The sequence below is a fragment of the Ixodes scapularis genome, unplaced genomic scaffold (assembly GCF_016920785.2).
Source record: "Ixodes scapularis isolate PalLabHiFi unplaced genomic scaffold, ASM1692078v2 PGA_scaffold11__112_contigs__length_91849675, whole genome shotgun sequence".
Taxonomy (NCBI): Eukaryota; Metazoa; Arthropoda; class Arachnida; order Ixodida; family Ixodidae; genus Ixodes; species Ixodes scapularis.
Window position 1 is genome coordinate 27,110,897 of NW_024609837.1, and position 26,303 is coordinate 27,137,199.

A 26,303-nucleotide genomic window follows, 5' to 3' on the forward strand; every position below is an offset into this window, starting at 1 on the left:
CTTTGGTTTAGGTCACTTCTCTTCAGCAACTGTCTTTCGCGTCAGATTTTTCATGCACCGAGGTCCCTCTCGAAAGAAAGCCCCCCGAGAGGAAACTAGGTAGTCAATACTTCGACACATAAGTCTTCGAGTTAAAGAGGGATTTTTGTAGCAACGTATGATTTAAACAAGAACAGGAATGTTGATAAACATGCGGCGGTATCTAGTTTCATCTGCAGCGACGTGGGAACGCCAACACCCGACATCGCGCGACCACAGTGACTGGAAGGCAGGGTCCAAACATTCTTTTCCCACGGCCGTTGCTTTCAGGAGCGAGTGCTTGATCAGCTCACAAAGTAACTCCCGCCGCGCAAAAACGTGGTGTCGTTTCAGAGCATGACGGCATGGCTGGTACCCGGCACGCTAACGTCGGAGCGTCCGGACACACCGGCGTCTATCGTAGAAAATATTAAAAAAAAAAGACGCGAGACGAGACTTACGAGAGCGCGAAACGCGAGATGGCGGCAAAGTCATGCAAGCGGCCGCTTGCGCCGCATAACACACGCATGCTCAGTTACGGTGCTCAGTTTAGTTTTGGTTTTGAAAGGCGACCGGAGTTGGTTTTCTGGCGCATGGCTTGGCGCAGATTACCCATATTTTGGCAAAATGTAGCAGGATGTAGCAGGATTAGCCCCTTGGCGCAGTTTGGTGCAATTGGCGCAGCAATCACATCACTGTTAAATTGGCGATTGCCGCTATCTGATTGGCTGAGGACCGATAATATGAGATGCATGGGGACTCGCCACGCCCTGGGACTAAAATAGTATCACGCCTACTACTCGCTCATTTGTGCGTGTGCCCGATAAGCGACGTATACAGCAAGGCCTACTAGACAACAAACGGCCGCGATGCTGGATTGCTTTTACGTCACTCATCGGAGGCGAGCGCGGTATACACAGATCGAGCAGCGGTGACGCGTCGGAGTTCGGCTGGGTCTCGTGTTCTCGCCGATTGGATACACGAGTCAAGGCCGAACGATGACGTAAGGCACTCATGTTCAATCCATGCACGGCGTCCTGGCACATCCGGTATAGCCTATAGGTGACCTAGAAAATCAAACACTATACGCCCCCTCCCCCCCCCCCCCCCCCCCCAAATTACAACGATTTTTTTTTTTACCACTAAAATAAATTATTTGTCACTGAACGCTGATTAACTGTCCAAATGAAGCGCTAGCTGTTCGAACCAGATGCAAAAGTTTTAGAACTAACCTTTATCTTATCAACATGTTATAAGTGGTTTTCTGCAGCTTTTAATGGAAAAATGGCGGCCGATGGACCGAGCTCTCGAATAGATCGAGCTGAATAGAGATGCATTCACCGAAAACTGGAGAGAAAGGAGCCCCATTTTCTTATCGAAATTTTCAGGAAAATCATTTATAACTTTCGAATGAGATATAACGGTCATAGTTCTGAAACTTTGGCGTCTGGTGTGGACCCAAAGCGTTACACTTTGGCCGGAGACTGAGCGTTCGGCGATGAGTAGTTTATTGTATTTGTAGAAAAAAGGAAAGAGAATCATACCATCGTAGATTTCTGGCGGGACACCTTGTATTTTAGGTATAGTAAGTGTTCACTTGAGCGAAGTGCGTAGCATTTTCGTTTGACGGATACTTCATGAAACTCAAGGTGCTTCACTTGGCGAAGTAAAAGGGTAGCGCGAACATTCCATATGTTAACTAAACTAATATATTTATATTTGTTGCAGTTTTCGAGTGTATGGTGCGATATATTTTCACTTCAAAAATATATTTTAATAAAAAAAATGCATTTTTAATATACGTTTAGCACACTTTTAGTTGGAGTAACGCTGTACGTGTATATGAATTCTGCTAATAATGTAGGAAAATCTACCCATGATATTTGTTAATATAATATTATTATAGTCACAAAATGCATTTTTCAAAGTATACGATTTTGTATCGAGGTGAAAACCCAGTATAAGTTTTCGTTTAATTTTATCTTCAGAGTCAGGGCTAACAAGATATATATATATAAGCACACGAAACAACGGGAAAAAAAATACTGGCTAGGGGGCGCAAGTTGCCGCCTTATTCAAAGAGTTTAGCCTCCATCCATCTATCCATTCATTCATCCATCCGGTTGCGCGCTCTGGAACCCTGCCCAGCGCCTATGCTGATATATAAACACACGAGGCAGTACTTTATCTGAAAGCAGACAGAAAAAGCAAGCAACGCACGCCGCAATACAAAGCAGGCAAAGATGCGACCAGCGCGTTCGATGTTTACACCTAGTCGAGAGCGCACTGCATCGTTCCCCCACATCTCTGTCGGTTCTATTTTCCTGGCCGAGCGGCAGGAATTTCCTGCAGGCTCTATATTAAGACGGCCCTTGACTGACGCAACGAAATGCGTAGGCACACACCCCGTTTTTGACGTCACTTTTAATGCGTTTTCCTCGCCTCGTTTTAATTCTTCCTCGTTGCGCCCCGACGCGCCCGTGACAAAGATGGCCACCGCGCGCGGGCGACCGTGCAATGGTCACGTGACTGCGTCTGTTCGCGCACTTGCGCGCATGCGCGCAGGTGGATTTCCTCCGCACCCTCCATGCAAGGATTGCTACAGGCGCGACGAATAATCACGCTACCCTAACCCACGGATAGACCGCTAAAACCCGCGTTGTGTAAAACAGACCGCCATGAAAATAAAGCTTCGGGAGACCGTCGTATTTGTCCTTCTGCTTCTGTGTTCCTTTTCGTCTGCTACTGTCTCCGGGGTTTTCAACATGAGCACGCAGTATATAGCCTGAAATGTGCCGTTCTGAACCACAACATCGCCCATGGCGCATGGCGCAAATTTGACACTTGGCGTCCGAGTGTCTAGCTGGGAAAGGGCAGAAGCTAAAGGGGTGAGGCTTCTAGGTCAAGGGGGTTCTTGGCAGTGCGGTCTCCAAACTAATTCGAGGAAGCCAAGTGGAGCACAAGCCTCGTGTCGAGACCGAGAATGGGAGGGGCGCGGTTATTTTGGCTCCTTCGCAAACGCGGGAGGCGCACAAGTCTGACTTGCTCGCAACTGATGCTTTACTGCAGCCGCATTGACTGTACACTGTCCTTTCTGTGTTTTAAGGGGAACCAGACGCAATCGAGGCAGAAATACTTTGGCAACGGTGCCGCGCACTATACCGACGAATAGATTGCATCGTGTCGGCTCTGTAGGGTTGCGTATGTAGGCGCGTTGTGCCTACATACTCAACCGTTCTGAGAGCTTAAAGAGCCGGGCATTTAATTATAGCTCTCCACCCAATGAGATTCAGGCATTGGACATTGGGCATTAGGCACAGAGCAATTGAAGCGCGAGCATATTGAGCCTCACCCTGCGTTTCTTAAACTCTCGGTTAAGAAAAGAAGAAAAAATAAATAAAAGCTGCGTTTTTGCCGTGCTTCGCTGCATACTACGTCAAATTCTTGCTTTGCCACCGGCGCACCCGCACGGTAAGAAGGGAAGAATGGCGCAGAATAAGGTTTACGATACCAAAAGGAGGTCGAGTAGAACGTTCCTGAATTGTGTATCGATTCGTTTATGTCCTTAATTAAATGAAATCATGCTTAAAAGCCTCCGGTGGTGTGGTATATGGGGAACACGGTAACGGTTTGGCTAAAGTGCCTTATGTGTTCCTACGCATCAAAATCGAGGTGTCGTCTTACCGCTGGCGTGTGATTAATCCTCTCGGGCACGCTACCAAGCCTACTACTCTACTACCAAACCTTTAATCCTAAAAACAAAACAAAAAAACTTTATATTATATGTTGCGACGTGAAATTAGATACAGTTACGATGTTTGCTAGCCTTCTATTCTTAAAGGTCGTTTCGGATATTTGCGTTCCGAGTACGACAGTCTGCACTAAGGGCCACTTAAGGCTGGTTCAACTTCACACACTCGCGATTGTTTGCGACCGAGTGTCTTTAGAACCTCTTGGGATCTTATACGATGTGAGAAGACACACTGGAGCCATCTATCGCGTAGCCGAGAAACACTTTGCATTTCGGTAGATGTTCTCTCCTTTTACAGCGGAGCTGTTAAGGGCTAGTTTCTCCAGTTTCGTGTCCCTGGACAAATAAATCTCGACACAACTCTCTGGACAGCTACCGCCATCTATGAGCGACGGCGGCACATAGTACAGCTCCGCTGATCTTCCTTCTTCACCAAAGTGGAAAGGCTGACCTTTTTTTTATTCGCACATTATCTTTTTCTTTTCTGGAAAACGTTTGGCAATATTACAAACGACCATCTCTCATATATACTACGTACATTTGATCACGTAAATAGTGCGGAAAAACATTCACTCTATATAGCAAAATGCAGTTCAACGGTCACCTCATAGATGGCGCAAGCGTGCTACAGCGTGTTCTCTCTCTTCGCTAGAGAGATCGCAAGAAACTCGGTCGTAAGCAAACGCAAGTGCGCGAACAGGCCTTTTACGACTGCCTACGACGAGACCTACTACTACGTGAGTTGTTACCACGGCGACGTGCTTAATCGCCTGTAGTCGTGCAAGCGGCGCAGTTCGCTGTATATGTACACTCAAAACGAGAATGCTTCAAGTGTAATATAGCTTCGAAGTATTCGGCTGCTGTTCTATTGTCGTTGCTGCTTCCGTTGCTTTACTGTCCTCATCTTACGCAACACACTCCACAGATGGCTCTAAAGCCGCAGTCTAACTGCTAATACATTATACAAAAGACACGGCGTTCAAAGCCGTAGTCCAACTACTCATACATCAGACAGGGCGTTCGCAGAAGGCATGACAACAGATATCTGCGGTCACTATATCATGTTTGAAGCATTTGTCTTTTATACGCATGTGTGCTTCGCACATGTCTAAATAATTTCTTTTGTACGGCCAATGTGCTAAGGGCCGTCAAGCATGAAGGAAACACGCTTCAGACAGTGTGTCTGCGGCTCAACGTTACTAAAACCCTCAGTTGGGAAACTCACCCTTGAAACTCGGGCCGCTGGTATCCACCGAGACCGAGCTAAATACGATAACAGCGCCACCCTTTAGCGACGAGTTGAAACATGAAAGCTGCGTCACATAGCTACAGCGAGATGGCCCTACGAGATGGCGCCACCGGCCCTTGCCCGACTCGACGGGCAGCCGTGCAGTTCCCGGAGTGGACGCTGCGGGAGAAATGGCGGCGTTGCGATCGCCATTAGCTCGGTTCTCGAGTACGGATCGGAGCAACTTTTTCAAAGCATACTCTATGGCAGTTTCCCAACTGAGCGGTTCTAGTAACGTTCCCACGGCTTTAATAAGGTTCCGCGAACGTTATACGAAACAAAAAGTAAAAGAGGGTTGGGAACATATCGGAGCTAATATCGTTAATATCGGAGATTTCAAAAAGACGAGATTTTCAATGGCAGGTGCGCTTCTTTGTTGTTTTTCGCACGGCCCAGGGGGTCACGTGAACCCGATCGTGACGACGTCTTTCGCGAGCGTCGGGAAGCTTCCCTGGCGGAAGGTGCCTCACTATCTTCTGGGACAGCACCTGGGAGCCTTCCTGGCGGCTGCCATCCTCTACTTCAACTACATCGGTAAGGGCGCACGGTTTTATCCACCAAAGCATTTGGAAAGTCGGGCGTCAGCTGTATGTTTTTTTTTCTTTATTTTTTTAAGCGCAGATAAAACGAAACAATTTTTTTGTATAATACGGCAGAAACTAGCGATGCAGTTGATGTTAGGAGTTGAGCTTGTTTTCAGATGCGGTATTCGTAATAGACACTCCAAAATGTTCGACAAGTGACTTAATTGTTTTATCTTTATTTTTAAGGTAAGTCAAATAATCTCTTGTATAGGTGTCTAAATCTATAGGTGATTAATAATAATAGTATTTTTGATAATACTAATTAATAAAAAAAGCTTTTATTGTCCAGGAACAACTTCTTCGTCTTTGTGCTGGTACACTTGAACAACAACAAAAAAACACATAAAAAACAGTCCAGTAGAGAATTAATAATAGTAATAAAAAAACATGCTCATAATATTAAGTGTAGCATGCTTTAATTTCATACTATTTTTTCATGATTTGGGGATTTAAAGTTTCAGCGCCATACCAAAATTATTACAGTAATATCGCCTTTAAATAAAATAGCAATCCTGCTTTATTCAGTTGCCAACATATTGGGGACGATATTGTATCGTATGAGTTATATGATCCTCAATTTGCAATACCAATGAAGTGTTAAGTTTTTGTCACACGTTCAGCACCCCGATTAATGTGATCCAGTCCGCCTCCTCCGAGAGCTAGGTCAGCGTTTATTGCAAGCTTATTATCCGAATTATTATTATTATTTTTTTTATATTTCTTTCCTATTGTTTCGGAACAGATCTTCTGGACAAATTTGATGGTGGTGCCAGACAGATCTTCGGAACTAACGGCACGGGAATCCTACTGAGCACGTACCCTCATCCTGACGTTCACCTCTCCGTCTGCGTCTTCGACACCGTAAGTAAAAAAAAAAAAAAAGAATAAAAGAATGCAACTGCATACTGAACATCCATGGCGCAAGCGTGAAACCAACTCCCCCCCCCCCCCCTCCCCCTTTGAAGGCAGTGACCCTGACACGCGAGGTGTCACTTTGAGAAACACCATCTGCTCGCCACTATCACCCCCCTCCCCCACCTCCTTTCCCTCCATGGTGTGGTGCAGACGACACAGGGTTTCATTCTTCGAAATAACGCAGAATCGGATCACTTGAGGAAGAGCAATCTTGTCAAGAGTTGGGTGCAAATGAAATGTACGGGCTGCACGTTCAGAGGGGATGGATCTCAGGCTCTGGTCCGCTTAGAGGAGAAGCACCTCCAAGATCTTTATTTGACCCAAAAATAAAGTAATTTATCTTTTTCATTTTCGCGAAAAAAAAAAAAAACAAAGACAGACAAGCACGAAAATCAGCTTATCATGTTTTTTTATGCATATCACGAACAGCCTGGCAGCGCGCGTCTAATCATGTTCGAGCTTTTTCATTCGTTCCTTCGTTCGCGATTTACGATTACTTAAATGGTCTATACTTGTCTCAATAAATGTTTCCGTCTACGAAAAAAAAAAAATGTAGGAAGCTAAGTCTGTCTCAAAGCTCGTTCCGTTCGGCGTGCAGAGGTACGCGGAATTCCGCTTGTAAGAGCCAAGGTTACAGCGGTTAAGCAAAGCGGAGGCGAGACCGTTAACAAGCTACGCATATTACATGAGTGCAGTTTCGACACATGTTCGAGCGTCTCGGACGGCACCGCGTTTAGATGTCGACATTTCAACATACAACAACTTGTTTCATGGGCGACCCCACATTTCGTTTTCAACGAAATGATAAATAAAAATTGCATTCGTATTTATGTCGCGGCTGATGTATGCTGCATGCACCAAGAAAAGCCACTTCATTTGCGTGTTTTTTTTTTCTTGTTTCTTTTGGCGTGTATTATTTATTTTTTTTCAAAACGAATTTAAAAGGTTTTCGTATAACATCGCTCGTCAACTTCTTCAGAAGTAGGTGTAGCTTGACCTCCACATATGCGAATGTATCCATTTTCGTTTTGAACATTTGACTCGTAGAAGGACTAGCGCTTACAAATTTGATTAGTTTATGTACCCTGCAATAAAATGTGTCTGCATAATTACAATACACTGCTCTACTACAGTGGGTTTTTGTCGTTAAATTAGTCAAATACATAATAAACGTATCAACTTATATGGACAAATCTTCGCCTTGATTGATAGTATCACTTGGTGGTAACAAAAGGAGTCTGGGTCCGTCTCAGTGATCAGTTTTATGCATCATCACTACTCAGAATTTTTAGGCGATGGTCGAGTTACGCTTAAGTATATGTAGAATGAAGTGCGTTACTGTAATTATAGTTCTAGTTTTTGTTTACCCGAAATTTGAGTGTACCGTATAAAAAAGTTTGGCACCATTCTAGGTTACCTGTTTTTTCGTTCAATCCACTGACACCTTTATCAGTTGTTACAGAACGTATTTCACCGCCAAACTATAATCCGAAGATGCGTACATACTAGGCGCGGTTTCCTTGGCAGAAACAAACAAACAAACAAAACAATTCACTAAACGTTCAACACTTTTATGAAGCAAACATCATACCTCAAGTATATATTTTCAGTTGTTCCGCAGTATTTACATTCAACGTCTCAAGTATACTATTAAGATACCTTTACTTTTTTTTTTATTGTTGTGGTTCCCGTCTACCCATTACTGCTGCAAAAGTGATAAACTTAAAATATATTTACGTGCTATTAATAAACTCGGGGTATACTTTAACGGTATAATTTCTGGACTATACTATTTGCTTTATAAAAGCTGAAATTGGTCGACTTTTTGTTGTTTCACTTCTCGCCAAGAGATTATCTTACGGAGCGTTTAAGCACCAGCGAAGTTCCGGGATCGAGTTTGAGCTTAATTGAGCCACGTGACCCCGCAGATCATCTGCTCGGGCCTGCTCATGTTCACCATCATGGTGATCCTGGACGACCGCAACGCGAACACGACCAAGGGCATGCACGCCTTCCTCATCGGCATCATGGTGGTGGCTCTCTGCTGGGCCTTCGGCTCCAACTGCATGGCCGCCGTCAACCCCGCCAGGGACTTCCCGCCCAGGGTGCTCAGCGCCCTGGTCGGATACGGCGCCGAGACCTTCTCGTAAGTTCGCTCTCAACGTCCACGCGCACTCCTCGATACCAGTGAGAAAACATCAATTGCTGGAAATTGTTTGTGTTCGGCAGAACTACGGTGCCGGAAAAGCGTCTCCGACCGGTGTGTTTAGCGTCCTATGTGGAGCGCAAGTTCGTCTGCTTCTTTTGGAGGGGTTGTGGTGACGTCAGAACGCCAAGCTCTGATTGGCTCTGATTGAAGGATGGTGGGTAGACCTCGAGGGCAGCTTGCTTTGAGGTGTATACCCACTATCCTACAATCAAAACCGGTCAGAACTCGGCGTCGTTCTGGCGTCACCGGAACCCCAGGTCCAGAAGCAGACGACATCTTGCATAAGCCAGCGCCGCCTACGCAGGGAGGAACACTTTGGAAGAGAGGTCAGGCCTAGAGGAGACAACATGGAGCTAGCGGACAAGACAGCGCGTAATTCGTTTAATAGAGTTAATCAAGTGCAAGCATGGGTCAGGCATTAGAAGAAAGACGCCTCAGACGAGTCAAAGACATCGCACGACCTATACGAGATGTGTGTATGTGCCAGCAGAATGCGAGAACGACTGATATGTTTCCATAAACTGATACATGCTGAGAACGTAGACACGAAGTTATATTGTAACTCACAAGCCTGTCCGAGCCGTTAGACTTTCTGAAACGTTAGCAGGAATGGTTGATACAATGGCTCATATACAGGCCTTCGGGCGAGTGAAGATAATCGTGGTTTCGGTGCCACGCCTACTACGTTTCCGTGAGCTGCCGTGGCGACGGTAGCTGTCGCAGCTGGTATAGCTGCTGCCGATCGCGTGACTGGCCAGATTGATGGCAACAGGAAGACGGCCTGAGGCAGCCAGGCACGCAGGCGTCCGGCGTCACGGCAGCGGGAGGTCTTCTTTTGAGGATTAAATGCGGCGGTGCAATGTGCAGCGAATGGAACCGCATTGAAGGAGGAAACAAAGAGAAAATGAGAAATATGTATAAAACAATAGGCGAATCAGAAAATAGAGTAAAGGGAGAGTGAAGGGCAAGAGAGAACGAAGGTGACAGGAGAGGTGTAGATAAGCTGATCTCTCTAATTTCTTTACTTTTCCTTGCCATTAACAATGGAGGACTGGATTAACCTGTTTAACGGCATTGTGACCCAATGGAGTTCTACCACATTAAAAGCGCAGCTAATTGACTACTATTATCAGTTTCATTTGTGGCATAACAGTTTACTGGATGTTTTTAGTAATTTGTTTAAATATTCTATTCATATTTTTTATTCTATGGTATACATATTTTGATGTTTCGTATAAGTTTTTTTTTATTTCATTTTTGTTTGTTTACTTCTGATTTTTATGTTGGTGTCTTGGATATCACCGCTCTCGTGTAATGCCCGTATCCGCCCTCAAGGTTTAGTACGTGATGCTGATGACGCTGATGATGGGATGGCACGAAATTAGCACGTAAGACTGATTTTTATACTGTTCAAAAGTGTTGTACTGCTGAAAAATAAAAGTCCAGAATTCAGTAGTCTTAAAAAATCTCTCCGAGATTCAGAAGTATTTACATAAATTTGCTTTGTATTATGTTTTTTTATACTAGTAAAACTCTTTAGTGTACCTCATCAGTGCAGAAGTGTTACTAAAATGGGCGCAGGCGAGCTGGCAAACGATCGTAGTAGGAAACGAGAAAGAAAAGAACAACCTTGAGATTAGGGCCCAAAAATGGAACTACACAACAACATCTCAAGTTTGAGACGGTGTTGTGTTGTCCCATTTTTTGGCCCTAGTCTCAATTTTCTTTTTTTGCTTATGCGGAAGTGTTTTTGTTGCGGAAGGAACCATTCTTCATTTATTATGGTATTACGAGTGACCGGGCAGCCAGAAAAAAGAAAGCACCTTGAGCGCCAATTTTCAAAGCAACTTTTGTGTGGCTGATATAGTTTTAGCAGACTCGGTTGTCATGGCGACGACCTAGAGAGCGAATGATCGCGCCTTCCGCACGCATGCCCTGGTTGTCACTTCGGACTTCATGGGAATGATCAAGACGAAGCACCTTTATATTTTCGTCCTGTAAGCCCACCAGCACCAGCGCATTTCATCTCAATGTCCATGACCCTTGACTTCCTGGAGAGAGGAATAAACGGCGACGTTTCTGCTAGATGGTGAATGGCGTCATCTGGTGGCGGGATCAGCAACCACAATGTGCCGTTCTTTCGATAAGACGTAAAAAGGAGTATTTTTTTCTGATACTTCTGCGCTAAAGTAAAGCAGATTAGCGATCGAACTGCTCTAACCAGATTAGCCGTATGCAGACCTTACTTTATCTTCAAGACGTTAACATAGACTGATGTTTCGCTGTATGTAAATGCATTAAGTGAATATTGCCAATGTTAAACATGTTGTTACAAACTAAAGTAATATTTTCAAGAAGTTTTTTTTTATACAAGTGAAATTTTTGTTTGGAAGTGTTTGCTGTACAAGTGAAATTTTTGGATTATGGTTACTATTTCTTTACTTGAGATACTGCAGGCGTTTTGGTAAACGCAAGTAGAGTACAAGCAATAATAATAATTTAAAAAAAAAACACGGCAATGCGCACACAGCATAAATCCAAAAATCGAAATTCGTAACGACACCACATGAAAAGTATGTAATAACAGATCATGAACAGAAAACATTCCGCACAGTGATATAAAAATACCGTAGCAATGCGAAGTCCAAAGAATCACTCGAATAATTAAGGCTTAATTTTGCACTGCACATGAAAAATAGTTTAGATCATGGAAATGCTTAGTCAGACTATCAGAGAGCAACTGCGATTCGGTGAGTTTGACCAATTCTTCCGGTAGCGAAATCCAACCTTCCATGGTTTGAACGAAATATTAATATTTGAATGCGTCATTATTGCTGTGACGCCGTCTTGTGATTTTAGCGTGGTTAGTTTGATCTAAGTGAGTGTATGGTGTTCTTTTTTTTTTTAAATATTGATCCGAATTTATTCTGAGGTAGCCGTAGTATAACTGATGCATAAATTTTAATCGGGCAATGCTTCACCTCATTTTGAATGTTTGCAGGTTGGATATTTCAAGCTAAACGGTCATACTTTTCGTGCGTCTATATTGTGAGAAAATGAATCGCAAGCCCCAATTTTAGATTTTGCTGACGGCGTTTGATAATTATGTTTGGAGAGGATCCCACACAATTGCTCGCATATTTTAATAAAGGTCGAATTAGAGTCTTGTAAGCATTTCATTTACATTCTAGCCTCGAGTGTTTCAAATTTCTCATCGGGAAATATAATTTTTGGCAACCCGTGTTGTAGTTATGATTGACATGCGTGTTTCATTTAAAGTCTCGTGATATTAGTATGTTACAACCCCAAGATATTTAACTTTGTCTGTTTTCATTAACGGGAATTTCGAAATTTCGTAAGTAAAATCAAATACTTGCTTTTTGTTCGTTATCGTCATAGCAACCGATTCATCATGACTAATCTTCATACTCCAGCCAAGGCAGCAGTGTAAGACAGCCTGTAATGACGCATTCAGTTTTTTTTGTGTGTGTTTTTTTGTCACTCTTTTTAGTTATTTCGCAGTACATGACATCCGCGAATAGCTTGACCCTCACCGATGGATCGATATTCCTGCTCAAGTCGTTTACATGAATAAGAAATAATGGCCCCAGCACCGGCCCTTGTTTTACTCCGGAAAGTACATCGAGTGTTGTTGAACATTGATCACTAATTTCTACAAATTGTACGCGTGCGCTAAGATACGCTTCAAGCCAGGAGAAAATATTCGCGTTAATACCGATAGCTTGAAGTTTATGTATTAGTTTATTATGGGGCACACGGTCAAAGGCCTTCGAAAAATAAATGAAAATGGCATCCATTTGACGTCAGTTATTAATAACTTCCGCGAAATCATGAACTTCTGCAACTAATTGAGAAACTGAGACAGCAGCTCTAAGCCCATGCTGATTGAGATCAAATAGTTGATTTTTTTTTATGTACGTCCTTATGTGTTTACTTATTATATGTTCGATTAACTTGCAGCACGTACGTGGATTAGAGCGAAATATGTCTATAACCGTTATAGTAATTTGCTTACAGTTTTACGTATGGCAATGCCTTTTCCGCATAGTCAGTCATCCGGAACTTGAGAGCTTAGAAGAGACACGTTATATTTAATGAATAGATATTGCAATATCCACTCGGCGTATCTGTTTAAAAATGTGTTACTGACCTTATTCGGCCCTGGTGCCTACCTAGTATCAAGATTTAGTAGTTGTAGTAAGAGAACGCCTTCTTCGCTTAGCTTAAGTTCTTGCATCTCTGATTCTACAGTTGAAGTCGCTACATCGGGGAGGGTTGAAGTTTTTTTCCGCTGTGAAATTAGACTGAAAACATTTATTGAATGCATTAACTATGTCAACTTTTTCTGTGCATGTAACATGTCCAGAAGTAATCTGTGTTATTACTTCTGCTTCCCGAGAAAGATATCGCCAGAGCCTCTGTAGCTATACATTTCATGAATACAAGAAAAGTCAGAAAAAAGTTTGTATTTGTTTGTTTCAACGACTTTTCGGTTACTTCTTTTACTTCGATATATTTTTAATCGCTTACGTTTGAGCTTACGTTTTAAGTGTATAATATCTCGAGCTATCCAGGGATTTTGCCTTCGTTTCTTTTTTTAGTTTTTGTTGGTACACATATTTCCTCACAAGTTATTATTCTTTTAAAGTTGTCCCAGAATTCATTGATATTGTCGGATTTGGCAAGGTCATCCAGTAACATTTCGAGATCATCTATAACCGATTCATCCTGAAGTTTTAATAAATCCTTGAACACAATGTTGTTAACCTACAAGGTCAATCTTCAGTTGTGCTATCGAACATGGTTAGATATTCCTTCATGAACTGATACACTGTGATCAAGATCGGTGCTATTAAGAAATATTAGAGTATAAAACAGCTCTCTTTGCAAATCCCAGTAGTCTTTGTCACAGCCCGTTCCAAGCCGGTGCTAAATCCTGCGCTCAGTAAAATATCTGCACGTTGGTCGTGGGTGTTGCCTAGTGCCGTTCCAGTCCAGTCTATGCCAGGCATGATAAAGCCTCCAGCAATAATTAATCGTACACTATCGATTGCCCGGTCTATCAAAAGTAATGTGTTGCTTCGAGAAACCCAATAGAAGCAAGCGTACGCCACCTGCTAAAAACATTGTCTTCCCGAATGTTATCTTGCACCAGACCGACTCTGTATTTGGTACGCCATCAAGAACAGTAAACTCAATGCTTTTTCTAAGTAGTATTGCCACACCCCCTCCCCTGGATTCCCGATCTTCTCTATCACTGAATATGAGGAACGAAGACTCATATTGCGAAGGCAGATATAGCGAAGGCTGATATAAAAGAAGGTTGATACTGCGGATACTGATTTAGCGAACGCTCATATAGTGAATATTGCTACAGCGAACAGCGAAATAGAGACCACTGGTATAGCGAACATTGATGGATCGAACATTGATAGTAAAGGCTGATATAAGGAAGATACGAATATACTATACTAAAGGCAAGTTTACATACGCCCATAATACTATTTTGTGCGTTCCTCTGTCTGTACTGCGCAGCTACCGTCAGTTCTGGTGGATCCCTCTGTTCGTGCCCCACCTGGGCGGTTTCATCGGCACCTGGCTCTACGTGCTCTTCGTGGGAATGCACATACCCAAGCCGCGGAGGGACGGCGACGAGAAGGAAGTGGTCAACCTGCTGCCTCTCGCACCCCGGGCAGGTGAGATCGCCACGCTACGTGAGGGTGAATCACACGGTTGCGTTTGACATCGCTTGGGTGCGTTGCGTTCTCTTGGAATCGCTTACAAGAGACGGGCACACTGGCACCATCTATCATATAGCCCTGGAAGTTTTCAAAGCGATTGAAGAGTGAAATGGGCTTCCAAAAAGCGTTTTTAATTCCTCTAATGTGTTTCATTTTGAATCTGCATGGAAACACCTGCTTTATTTTTAATGAATAAATAAAGAATCATGTCATTAACAGTTTGAGTGTGTACTACCGGTACTAAGTTTTCAAATATTGGGTTCTTATGTGCGTTAACTTGAGCTGAAATTGTATTATGTTTTCTTTCTTTTTTTGTCTTTGTGTGCTTTTCACCTTCGTGCAATTTTCCAAGTTATTTTGTTTGTCGGAAGTTTGGTGCAATTCTCTCGCTATATCTCAACCTCTCCTGTAATGATAATCAAGAGAGGGCCAACAGTATTTATAAATAAATAAATAAATAAATAAAAATTTGCGTATATATATTTTTTTTTATTTGTTTACGCGTAGTTTTTTTGCCGTGGGCTTGAAGTAGTTCTGACACTGTTATAAACGAATATTTCATAAATAGTGCGTCTATCTGGCCTCACGAATGCTGCAATATCTTCAGTATAATTAGAGCCAGTACACCTGCTGATAAATGGCACCAGCGTGACAGTGTGCTCTCGCGTCGTAGGCGGTTACAAAAGAACGCAACGCACATGAGCACACTCAAGCGCGAATGTGTGAGCCAGATGTTATCCTGTACCTTATCAACTGCAACATCATCTACTGCGTTCGCAGTGACTGAAGCGGTAAAAACGACAGAATCCCCACGACAGCTGGGACTCATAAGCCACACGGCAGCCTCTCCTCAATAAAGGGGTCGACGGCGATTGCTTTCGACCAAAGAACCAGATATCAAGAACGATACCAACGCAAGTCTTTTCGAGACTCGCACTTTCATCCAGCATCTACATCTTCCAATGGTTCTAGAGGGACAAGTGCGGCTGCTGATATTAGTAGGCCGCTAGCTACAGTTAGGACGTGTTCTTCACCGCTACTTTTAGCATGTGTTGGTGCAAGATAGCGCGTTCTATATATACATAAAAAACCGAGCTAGAAACAGAACACGTTGACATCGGATCATATCTAACAAGCTTTCTATATCTAAAGAAGTAATTCAAAGCGACGCCGTTCACTTTTACACGCACAAGATAAGATTATGCAAAAAAAGAAAAAGCGCGGTTAATGGTTTTATTGAGCTCCAATGTTTAATGCTATTCAACTAATACATGTGCGGAAGCAACGTATTAGCTAGCAAATGCACTGTCAGAGTTTGCGCATGCGGAGGGTATTGTTTGCCGGCTTCAAACAGAAGGCTGGTTCGTCAACCCAGAACAGTTTCTAACCATATGTCAGCTAAAGGGCAAAAGGCTAACGGTTTGTGCTTTTAAATACTTTCGTAAGAATGACGCACTTCGGCAGTCAATGCCAGCTGCGGTCATCTGTTTCCCGGTCCAATGTCACAAAACTAAAAACATAACAACAACAAAAAAAAAAAATTAAGTAAGCCTAATCTATAATGTATGCCTGCCCGAATTAAAAAGAGAAGCTTTTCCCCCTCCGCTCCACCATTTCTTTAAATTAGAAAATGAACATTATTATTAGTATTAAATATGTTCAACTAAAGAAACTTGGCATTATACTGCAGCAAAGTTTAATGTTGCGCCCCGATTGGTCTTCTGCTATAGCTTCGTCGACGAATGGTTTCACGACAAAGTGAAACCTCAGTTGTCTTTGGGGAATCTTGAAGACACATGCTACCATCTTTAAGCTTTAGGGGATTTACAGAAAACGTATGAGGCTAGGGAGCCAAAGTCCAAGCCTAATATCCAGTGGCTGGTGGCCCGCTAAGCCTAACCGACTCAGCCGCGAACGAGGCCGATTTCTAAAGTTGAAGTTTATCTGCCAAATAGCTATTCCTAACTAGAACCTGGTTCCGCTACTTGCTGGTCGTCTGTAGCGATTCTAACGGGGGGCTCCTACAACAGACTAGCATAACTGAAAAAGTTTTCTGATAAGTGGGAACTGTGCGGTAGACCGACCAGTGACGCAGCGTTTTATCTTGCAGACGGCGATAGCATGGAAATCATTAAGGTGAAAATCAAAGAATCGTCAGAGCCCCAAGTGATGATGACGGAACTTAAGGGTTGTCGGGAAGGTCAAAAACCAAGTCGTCAAGACCAGCCGAACGAGGAAAACACGGCACTACATATATAGCAACAACAAGCAGTCCTACAAGGATTGAGGTAGGCCAGTTTGAAGGGAGACGTTGGTTCCCGGCCAACTTTGTATCATACTTGACGAAGTCGCCTTAGCGGATCGCACTAATAACAACCTTTGGGAAGACGGCGTTCCACAACATTTTTTTTTTATTTAATGTTCATATCCTTAGCATATACATCATTCTAAATAATGTAAAAAAAACGTTTGGCGAATTTTTGCGTACAAGCAGATTCATACCCGAAGTATGTTTCCGTAGCTCTGGGGCTCTTATTACAGATTTTGAAACATGTTTATTGGAATATTTCACCATAATAGGGCCAGACCACTATACTATTTTTGACGATCATAGCTGGTGTTTACACATATGCATGAAAAACAATTGGAAACTAGCAACGTCTTGCGCGTAAATAAAAGAATTCATTTTGACTTAAGATCTTCCTAAGAACTAGAAGTAATTTACCAAGAACAGACAAAAATGCTAAACCTCTGGGTCATGTCTCGGCGTCAGTGGTTGTGGCCACAGACATGCCTCAGCATGATTATGCTATTTGAGACGTATACTTGGGAATTAAAAGTCCCGGTGTTAGCATCCTTTTTCGTAGAGCTGTGAAGTAATAGTTCTTAAAAGATTTTATGGTAATGTAATTAGCTATAATCTCTACAACTAAAAAGTTACCATAAAAGTTTAGTAACTGTAAGAAATGCACCATGTTCCGAGCTGGGACCGGAACCGAAATACACCTACCCAGACGTCATGGATATCTCAAAAGTAATTGGAATATAATTTCGTTACATTTTGTGAATAGCTGCAACTGTAATTAGATACAATCGCAATAATGCAAGGATAACTGCAACTATAGATACGCTCGCAATAATGTAGCTCCATCTGCAACTATACAAATCAGCTCCTGAACCTGTAGCTAAAGTATTTTTAATTGTAAGTAGTACAAGTGCTCTGAAGCGTAACTGTAAGGACCAACCTTTAAAGGAAGCGTCTGAAATATGGCAACAATTCATGCTGGATAGAGATCGTTGTTCTAATCATGAACGCATCGCGCGATTATTTTGTTGTTTTTTTTTTTGCTTGAATGATTTGTAGTAAAAACGAAGGACAAACGAAGGAATCATGGCACGTTATAGTTTTATTTTGGTTCATCGCAAGATTCAAGCTTTTTTATGCATCATTTGTAATGTGAAGTGATCATTTTGTTTCTACTCCTGTCGACTTCTTGCTACTTTCTTTTTACCCTCTTGTTATCTTCTCGTTTCAGATAAAACATCTCCTTGAAGCTGGGATAGGAAATCCTCAAGACAGACTCTGCATAGTCATCAAGTTCATTATCAACGCAGACGTCATGACGTCAAAGTTTATTATATTTGCAGTCAGATAATGGCAAAGTAAAATCGTTCATAAGTCATCAAATGCTAGCTGCAAGAACACACGTTTTATTTGTTGAAATCCGCGAAAAAAACAGGAAAAATCCAAGAACTGAGTGTACAGTTTTTAGCATTCTTTTCTTTTTCCTCTTTTTTTAATTAGCAAGACAACGCCAGGACTGAGACGGGTTGTTCGGCAAAATCACGACTCACTAAAGTACCGCAAGGACTGCCATTCAGTTCGGCAACACTCAACCTGGAATCTAATTACAAAAATAGTGGATGTCAGTAAACAATAACAACAATTGTATTGTGAAGGTGTCAAACAACGAACACAAAAGAGTTGACCAAAGAGCAAAAACTATACATTCATAAGCATAATACTAGTAGTAGGAAACACTTCACAGCGACTCTGTGAATCAATAAAAATTTTATTAGTTAATAAAATCAGGGCTGCTTGATAGATATCACAGCGACTTTGTGCTAACCGATGCAGTCACTAACGAGATGGCAACACTGCTGTAATCACGAAAATTGAAGCACATCTTGTCACTACTCTTGACTCGTTGAGTTCGATTACGATGGCAGGATAAGTGATAAACGAAAATTTTCTGCGCTCAGACCAGTCTCAGTTTTACTGCCGGAGTTCGACTATCCGAGGTGGCCGGCGCCTACAATTCACTAGATACACCGCGTTCTGTATCATCTACGTTGTGCATTCGAATTTTGGTTCTCTCTTTGTGTCACTGAAGTTTGGACATAGCGGAATGACTGAGAATGTCTGTCGGCTGTTATTGTCAGAAAAGGCTGAACGCGACTTACTCAAGACACCTAGTCTGCCGTAGCGTTTGATTCTACAGGATTCTGGAGATCCCATGGGCCGTTCGAATAGGGGGCATAGTTGGATAACATTCATACTGAGTGGTTCTTGGACTACCCGGGCATTGTGGCCAAATGGTTGGCTATATCAAGGAGGGTTTAGGAAGGGAAAGAGAAGTGCCAGAGGAAAGGAAGGGAACGACGTTTCGAACAAACGGTATTCTTCAGGTTGTCCCCCTTTTAGTATACCTGAAGAAGATTGTTTGGTCGAAACGTCGTTCCCTTCCTTTCCTCTGGCACTTTTCTTTCCCTTCATATCCCTACTAATATACTAACAGTGCCCGGCAGAACCCCACATCTTCAGATATCAAGGAGGTGCCATATCCATACTCAGCAATTATATGGGCCCCTGTTTTTTTTTTTTTTTTAATGTCATACAATGGTGGAACACACTAATCTTACATTGTCTTCTGACCGGTTGGGCGGGTTTTTCAGGTGATCGCCTGTGTGAAGAGTGTGCCGTACGCTTTCACTCTGTGGAGTCATGAGGGCCTCTTTGTTCCTCCCTGTTGCTTGGCTTTCGGATCTGTCATGAGTATACCCTCCCCTTTCTCTCACCAGAATGCAGCGATATATTGTGCTTTGTTTTGCAGTTGTGTTGATGTTTTTTCTAGGCTGTATTGATCCCGTGTACCATGGGCAAAAATGATGAACTTAGGAATGATATAGAGCTTGAAGCTGGACTCACGTGCAGCAAGGTAACACTTTCTGCAGATGGTCGAGTATCTCAAATGTGGTCTCGTCCTTCATTTTATATAAGAAAGAGCATCTTTTGAACAATCGATAGCCTGAAAGGAACTTCGATGTTGACAAGGAACGCCAAGACGTTTTAAAGCAAATCACAGGTATCTAAAGTCAAGGGTAACAAAAAAAAAAAAAAAAACTCATTTGAGCTTTGTGCTTAATCCATTTGTGTTCCTGGAGGGTCTGCTAATGCGCAAAATATTGTAAACGCGAGTGCTAAACTACTATGCTACAAAAACTCCAAGCGCTCGACAGGGATGTCGTTTTACTATGACTATACAGATGCAAGTCAGCAGAACATCACGCAGTGTGTTGCTTCAAGATAAATGTGGCGTATCAAAACTAAAACTCTTCATTCACTTGTCTTGGCGGCGCATATGTGTTAGTTAGAAAGACTGACATCTTTAGACGACACATCCAACACGTGTTGTCCTTTCTGGCTAACGATCGTCAAGAGATGACAACACTGTCCCCATTGCATTGTCACACCGAGACTATAGATCGCAAATAGTAGCAGAGCTGTTTGTACATTTGTGCGTGACAGATAATATATAGGTTAATAAAGTTTATGTCGTATTCTTTTTATAACACGTTCCCAGGTGTTCATTCTTACAATAGCTATATACTTTGTTTCACCATGAACAAAATCGCAGTCAAAGGCTCTGCGTAGCGCAAGTTCGTCTGCTTCTTTTGCGGGGGTTGTGGTGACATCAGAAAGCCGAGCTCTGATTGGCTCTGATTGAAGGATAGTGGGGAGATCTCAATGGCAAGATGCCTTGAGGTCTACCCACTATCCTTCAATCAGAGCCAATCTGAGCCCGGTGTTCCGACGTGCAGCACAACCCCTACAAGAGAAACAGACGAACTTGCGCTACGCATATAGTCACAGAGAGCTCAAGAAACGCACGGCGTGGCGAGCCTTGGCATTTCTTTATCGCTACGCAGCCAATGAGACCAATTGGAAGATAAGAAGGGCGAAGTCACACCCTGCGTGTTTCAAGCTGTCGGTGACTCTGCGGAAAGCGAGTTCGTCTGCTTCTTGCGGAAGGGTTGCATGCCTTCAGAGCGCCGAGCTGTGATTGGCTCCGCTTGGAAGGATAGGGGGAATAGAGCTCAAGGCAGCTCTATGCCTACTATTTACTATCCTTCCAATATGAATCAATCAGAGCTCGGCGTTCTGATGTTACCGCTTAACACCTGCGCAAGAAACAGACAAACTTGCGTGGCGCGTAGGAGGGGTACATACAGATATATTGATCTGCAAGGTCATGGGTGCATTCACTGTTCTTGATTGGCTGAGCCGTATGTAACGGACGCACAAGATGGCCAATTCTATGATGTTGCAATTTTAAAGCTTGGTTGCTTAACGGGGGAGGTCATTTGACCAGGGGGGTAGGCGAGGAGGAGTGACGTGGGCGAGGAGGAATTTGACCACCTGCGAGCACTGAGGGAGAGCATCTTGAGAGTTTGGAAGGCTCTCAAAGATCGCCAGGTTTACCAGCCCGATTAGTGGTAGTATCGCTTCATTCTAGGACCAACTATCAAGTGCACATGGCACGCGTTAAACTATTTGATGAAGAGTGCTTTGAGAGTATCGCTAAATATGGTGGGATGTTAGAACGTTTCAGGGATATGCAACACAATTGCCTAGCAATTCGCCATACATTTCTTTTATTGGCCCTGTCCGCTCGCAGAGTGGGCTGCGCTCTTACGATGAAAGTAGGCGTAGCAAGTTAAAGTGATACAGCGTTTTAAGCTTTTGTTTCCGCCTTCTTTATAAACTTGTTGTTTTAGGCTTGTCATCGAATGCAAGACGAATGATTATTTTCCCTTTGCGGGGGTCTATGTGCCGCACCAATGAAGGGCATCTGGCACGCTTCACAGGGTGCAGAGTGGTAATTGACAACCATCCATGTTGACCGGGACTTTCATTCTTACAGAGGAAATAGAACATTTGGGCAAGCACAAAACCATGCCAGTTTTTCCATGTTTCCCGTGCGCGTTCGGGCCCCGCTGCCTTTGTTTTGGCAACTTCTTGATTCCTTAGACGTATAAATAATCGGGCTGCGTGACAGAACTTAGGCAAACGTGTCCGTGCGGTTTATTTGTGACGGGCTGTCGTCCTACGGCTAACTGTTGACACCACTTGTAAACTCCTGTCAATCGCATCCTTTGTTTCTCATACTGTGTTTGCAATCTTTTAAGATTTTCGGCTGGTTTAGTGTCCACCACTTAAACCATAAATTTTATTAGCATCGCTGCTACACAGCTGTAGATACATTACAGGCCGCCATTATAGCTAGAACTGCTGCACATGCGTAAAATACGTCACTATGGGCACAGGATTCTCAAAAAGTGTTATGTATAAACGACCTCCAAAAGTTTAATCAAAATGCCACCCATGTTCAACATTTTTTTTTTTGTTTTCTATAACAAAGGTTTTGATCAATTTTGAACGACCCTTGTAGATCACCTGGCCATCTTCGACTTACGATCCAAATCTCATTTACAAGTTGCCTTTGCCACAACAAGCGTCCAGCAGATCGCAGCACCTTGCCTCAACTGTAAAAGACGGCAGAAAACTGCGGTGGAAGTGAAACTATGCGGAAGTCAGCAAACTCCGGCTGCAAACAGGAACATCAAAATAAAGACATACCCTTTCCAAACCTGCCAATGGCCATGGTGCATCGTGCACCCCAACCCCGGAGCGCATAGGATTTGCCCATGGAGTAATACGGAAACACATCCCTGGGTCTCTGGGTTATCTTAGCTCAATATTTCTGGGCCCAGCTGGAGCCATTCCCTTTCCGTCGTTGAATCCATTAAAAAAAAAAGCCTCTTTTATTTATGAAGTTTGAAAGAACAAAATAACCCGCAAGGACACAAAAACCATGTTCATGGTAGAAACCTGGGAGTTCTTGGAGTGAACTGAATCCTCCGCAGCTGCGGTCACTGACAAGACAAGAGCAGCAGGGCGTCTCTTTCGAACTCCCAGCCTCCAGCATGCGCTCGTTGCCTTCTACCGTGCTTTGGCCGTGCGGTGCACGCACGATGCACTCACAAAGCACCGAAACGTTGTCGAAGGTAGGACGCTCGCGCTGCAGGCGGGACGACTGAAAGGCCTTCCTGACGTTCTCACCCTGCTGTCAGCGACTAGAGCAAAAGGGGATGTCCTTCTTTCCCCCTTCTGAAATACAATGATGTACACGTTTCAAAGCCTGTCTTAGCTCTATCATGTACCGAGGATAAAACATGAAAAGAAACTTCACGTACCTCATGCTCTCCGCGTACGTTTATTCTGCGCGAGCAAAGGTTCTACAGCATTAACATTGGTGGAGCTAACTGATTCGTACCGGTCACTGAGAACGTGACGTGTAGCACCTTCGATATTGGCCCGTGAGTCAAGTAGCCAACAGGTGGCTGCTAAATGCTCACACAACAACCACTTAGCGTTTCTCTTCTCCTGAACAAATGAGAAAGAAAAAAAAATGAAAGACGTTTACAATTCTCTGCAATGCCGAATGAGAACACGGCTCTTAAGGAGGAGGAGGGGAGGGTATGCCCCTCTTTCCCCCACCGTACCCTCCCCTCCTCGTCTCCTGCTCCCCCCCCCCCCCCCCCCCCCCCCGTTTAGCAGGAAATTTTTGGTAAATTTTGCGGGAATTTTTTTTCGTTAAATTTAGTGGTAAAATTTCCCCGCTAAATGTAGTGGGGAAATTTTCCCACAATGCAACTTGCGGTTACGCCCGATTCCATTATTCCCATGATGCAACGCGCGCGGTTACGCCGACGCCGACCACGACGACGCTCAAGCCGGAAACGGGCGCCTAAAGGCTGCGCTTTAAACAGAAAATTATACGGGGAGTGGCCAAAAAAAGCAATCCCTACGTCTCTTTTCTTGTTTATGGGCTAACCCATTCCTTGGAGGGTGACGTAGCACAAAGCAATGTCTGAATAAACATATTATTATTATTAAAACATGCTATTTGCTTTGATTTTATTTTTTAGATGCATAGTTCGTCCTTGCAATGATAAGTGAATGTTTTTAATGCTTACCTTTATATTATCCCCTGTCAGCGAAGAAGGCATCCTGCATCGCTTGGGGTGACAGAGAACAACCATAGTCACTGGCGTCTTCAGAAACGTCGGGCGCCCTTGCAATTGACTATAACTAGAAACGAATCACCAAGCCGTTCTTATTTCAGTATAGGCGATGCACACCAGCAACCTTAGGCTTCATTCAGCAGCTCGATTACTGTCGTGCCTTCTCGAGTGGGACCTGGTGTAGTTAAAACGTTTAAAAAAAACAAAAAAAAAAAACATTAACTACTTCCAATTTTGTAGTGTTGTGAATTTTGGAACACTAAAAAAAGTAGTAAACGCGGTGCAAGGTGAAGGCAATTTAGTCAGACTAATCATCACAATGTCACGCATGCATAATCCGCGATTGCGGCTTTCACAAAGTAGATTTTTCAGCTTGCGCAGATTAATCTTTACACTGCCTACAGACATAAATTTGTGGTAAGAAACGCGTGCGCATCATTCAAGGCGTTGAGACGTTCAAACCTTCCCGCGAATCGCATTCAAGCAAGTCGCAGCCCATCGCAGAGTTGGAGGTCACTCCATGTCACTCTGGTTGTTACAAATTGCCCTAGATGGCGCCACTAAACAAGTCTCTCAAACGGTATCCGATCTACAGGTCTACACGCCCTTGCGTCATAGAACATAAACTTCCTATAGACACCGTTGGTCAAATGGATCAAACCTCTTCGGGATTGATCTATATGGAGCTGTCTTTTTCACACCGAATTGATATATTTCTGTTGTCGGCAATTGTGAGTTATCTTTCCAGAAATAAGAAAAGAAAGAAATCTTCTGGCTTTGCTCCGTCTTCTCATTAATTCAATAAAATGCCCCGATGGCCCACAATTAACAATACTTTTTCCACACCTTCCTGAAAAAGGGTCCAGTTGCTTCCACTGCACCATTATACAGTTCGAGATTTTATGCATATTACTTTCTTCAGGGCAACATTTTTGTTTTAGTATATAAAAACGAATCAAATAAACCCCTATCCGCGCCTTCGTGCTAACTTTCAATGTCCTAGATTGCGAACTCATGTTCTAGAATTTGTTTTAAGTTAGTCATCGAGAATCATTTAAGCGACCACGCCAAAAGTGTCATACGAAGGCTGCAAATCGCCGCCTTCGTAGTGGAACCAATTTAGAAGAATCCATAGCTTTAGAGATAACTGCCTGTATTTTTATCCACGCGCTGCCTTCCACGAAGGAAGCTCGCTGAATGACAGGGCTAAAAACATAATAAACATTAAAAAAAAAGAAAAAAAAAACATTATGCGCTTTGACATCGAGCAGGACATTCCAGCATATGATGCATCATGCTCGGGAAATGTTTTTGTAGCTCTACACATAATTTCAGCCTTGTCGAACAATTGGATCTCCCACATGTTTCGCGGGAATGTAGATGCACTGGATTTTTTATAGTGCAACGTTTAAAAGTCTTCCCCCATAACAAATTTGAACGCTCCTTGAGATTTTGGTTTGGATAGGCTAGTACAGCTCGGGGCGTACACCCAAACGAAAATCAAGGCCTTAAAAGAAAATTCGAACGGTGTTTTTTTCCGCCAACAACACACACACACAAAAAAAGTGAAAATGTAAAAAAAAGAAAAATAATTTTTTTAAGAGAGGGGAGGCGGCATATATTGTTTATTTTTCTAAAACTGTGTTACTTTTTTTATGGTTCCCAGTGATGTCCATCAAGTTTGTAAGTGAAGGCATGCATCTTTCTACAATGCCTTAAAATCTTATCATTAAAAAATAATTAACGACCTTATTATCTAAAACACCTCTCCAACTCAGAACTACGGCTGTAACGAAAACTTCATTAACCTTCTTTTTTTTTTTTTCGTTTTGGAAACATTTTACATTTTTAAACCCTTAAATCAGTTTCACAAAGTATTGCGAATCTTCTCTTGTTACTTGATGGCTTCCCAAGATGGCGCCACCACCCATCGCCGAGCATAGAGAGAGCCTAGATTTGTGAGAGGAAGCAACTCACTGAAGCTATGGAGAGCATTCGCGATTTAATGGCGGTCGCCTCCTGCGCAGATCGATTGCTCCTGCGCATGCGTGCGTTGCCGCGGCGTGGGAAGGAGGATAGCAAGCGGAGAGGCCGAGTCAAGCTCGGTAACGCTTGCAGACGCTGAACGATTTGGCCTCCTCCTTGCAGCTCTATTGTTAACGCCAGGCAAATGAGACCTGTAAACCACGTGATCCCAATCGAGCAGTTGCGAACACTCTGAAATCTAGCCACACTAACCGCGTACAGTCACGTGCTTTTGCGGTCGCATTATTATCCTCGCCCCACGCAGTTGCCGTCTGCTCTCGGAGGACAAATGGCGGAAGCGATTCCGAACCCAAAACAACGCCATCCATCAATTCAGACGCACCTGTCTTTCTTTTTGCCTTTCCCTACGGCTCCACACTCA

At 43.3% G+C, this 26,303-nt stretch overlaps 1 protein-coding gene across 1 annotated transcript in view; it reads left to right on the forward strand.

The window, feature by feature from the left end:
* Window positions 1-20,380, forward strand: part of LOC8028465 (aquaporin-7) — a 51,062-nt gene extending 30,682 nt beyond the window's left edge. The window contains exons 3-7 of the mRNA XM_029989269.3: window positions 5,454-5,591; window positions 6,384-6,502; window positions 8,485-8,702; window positions 14,322-14,482; window positions 18,064-20,380. Coding sequence (XP_029845129.1) covers window positions 5,454-5,591; window positions 6,384-6,502; window positions 8,485-8,702; window positions 14,322-14,482; window positions 18,064-18,080 — 653 coding nt within the window. The 3' untranslated portion in view covers window positions 18,081-20,380. The remainder of the gene's footprint in view (window positions 1-5,453; window positions 5,592-6,383; window positions 6,503-8,484; window positions 8,703-14,321; window positions 14,483-18,063) is intronic.
* The last annotated feature ends 5,923 nt before the right edge of the window (window positions 20,381-26,303 follow it).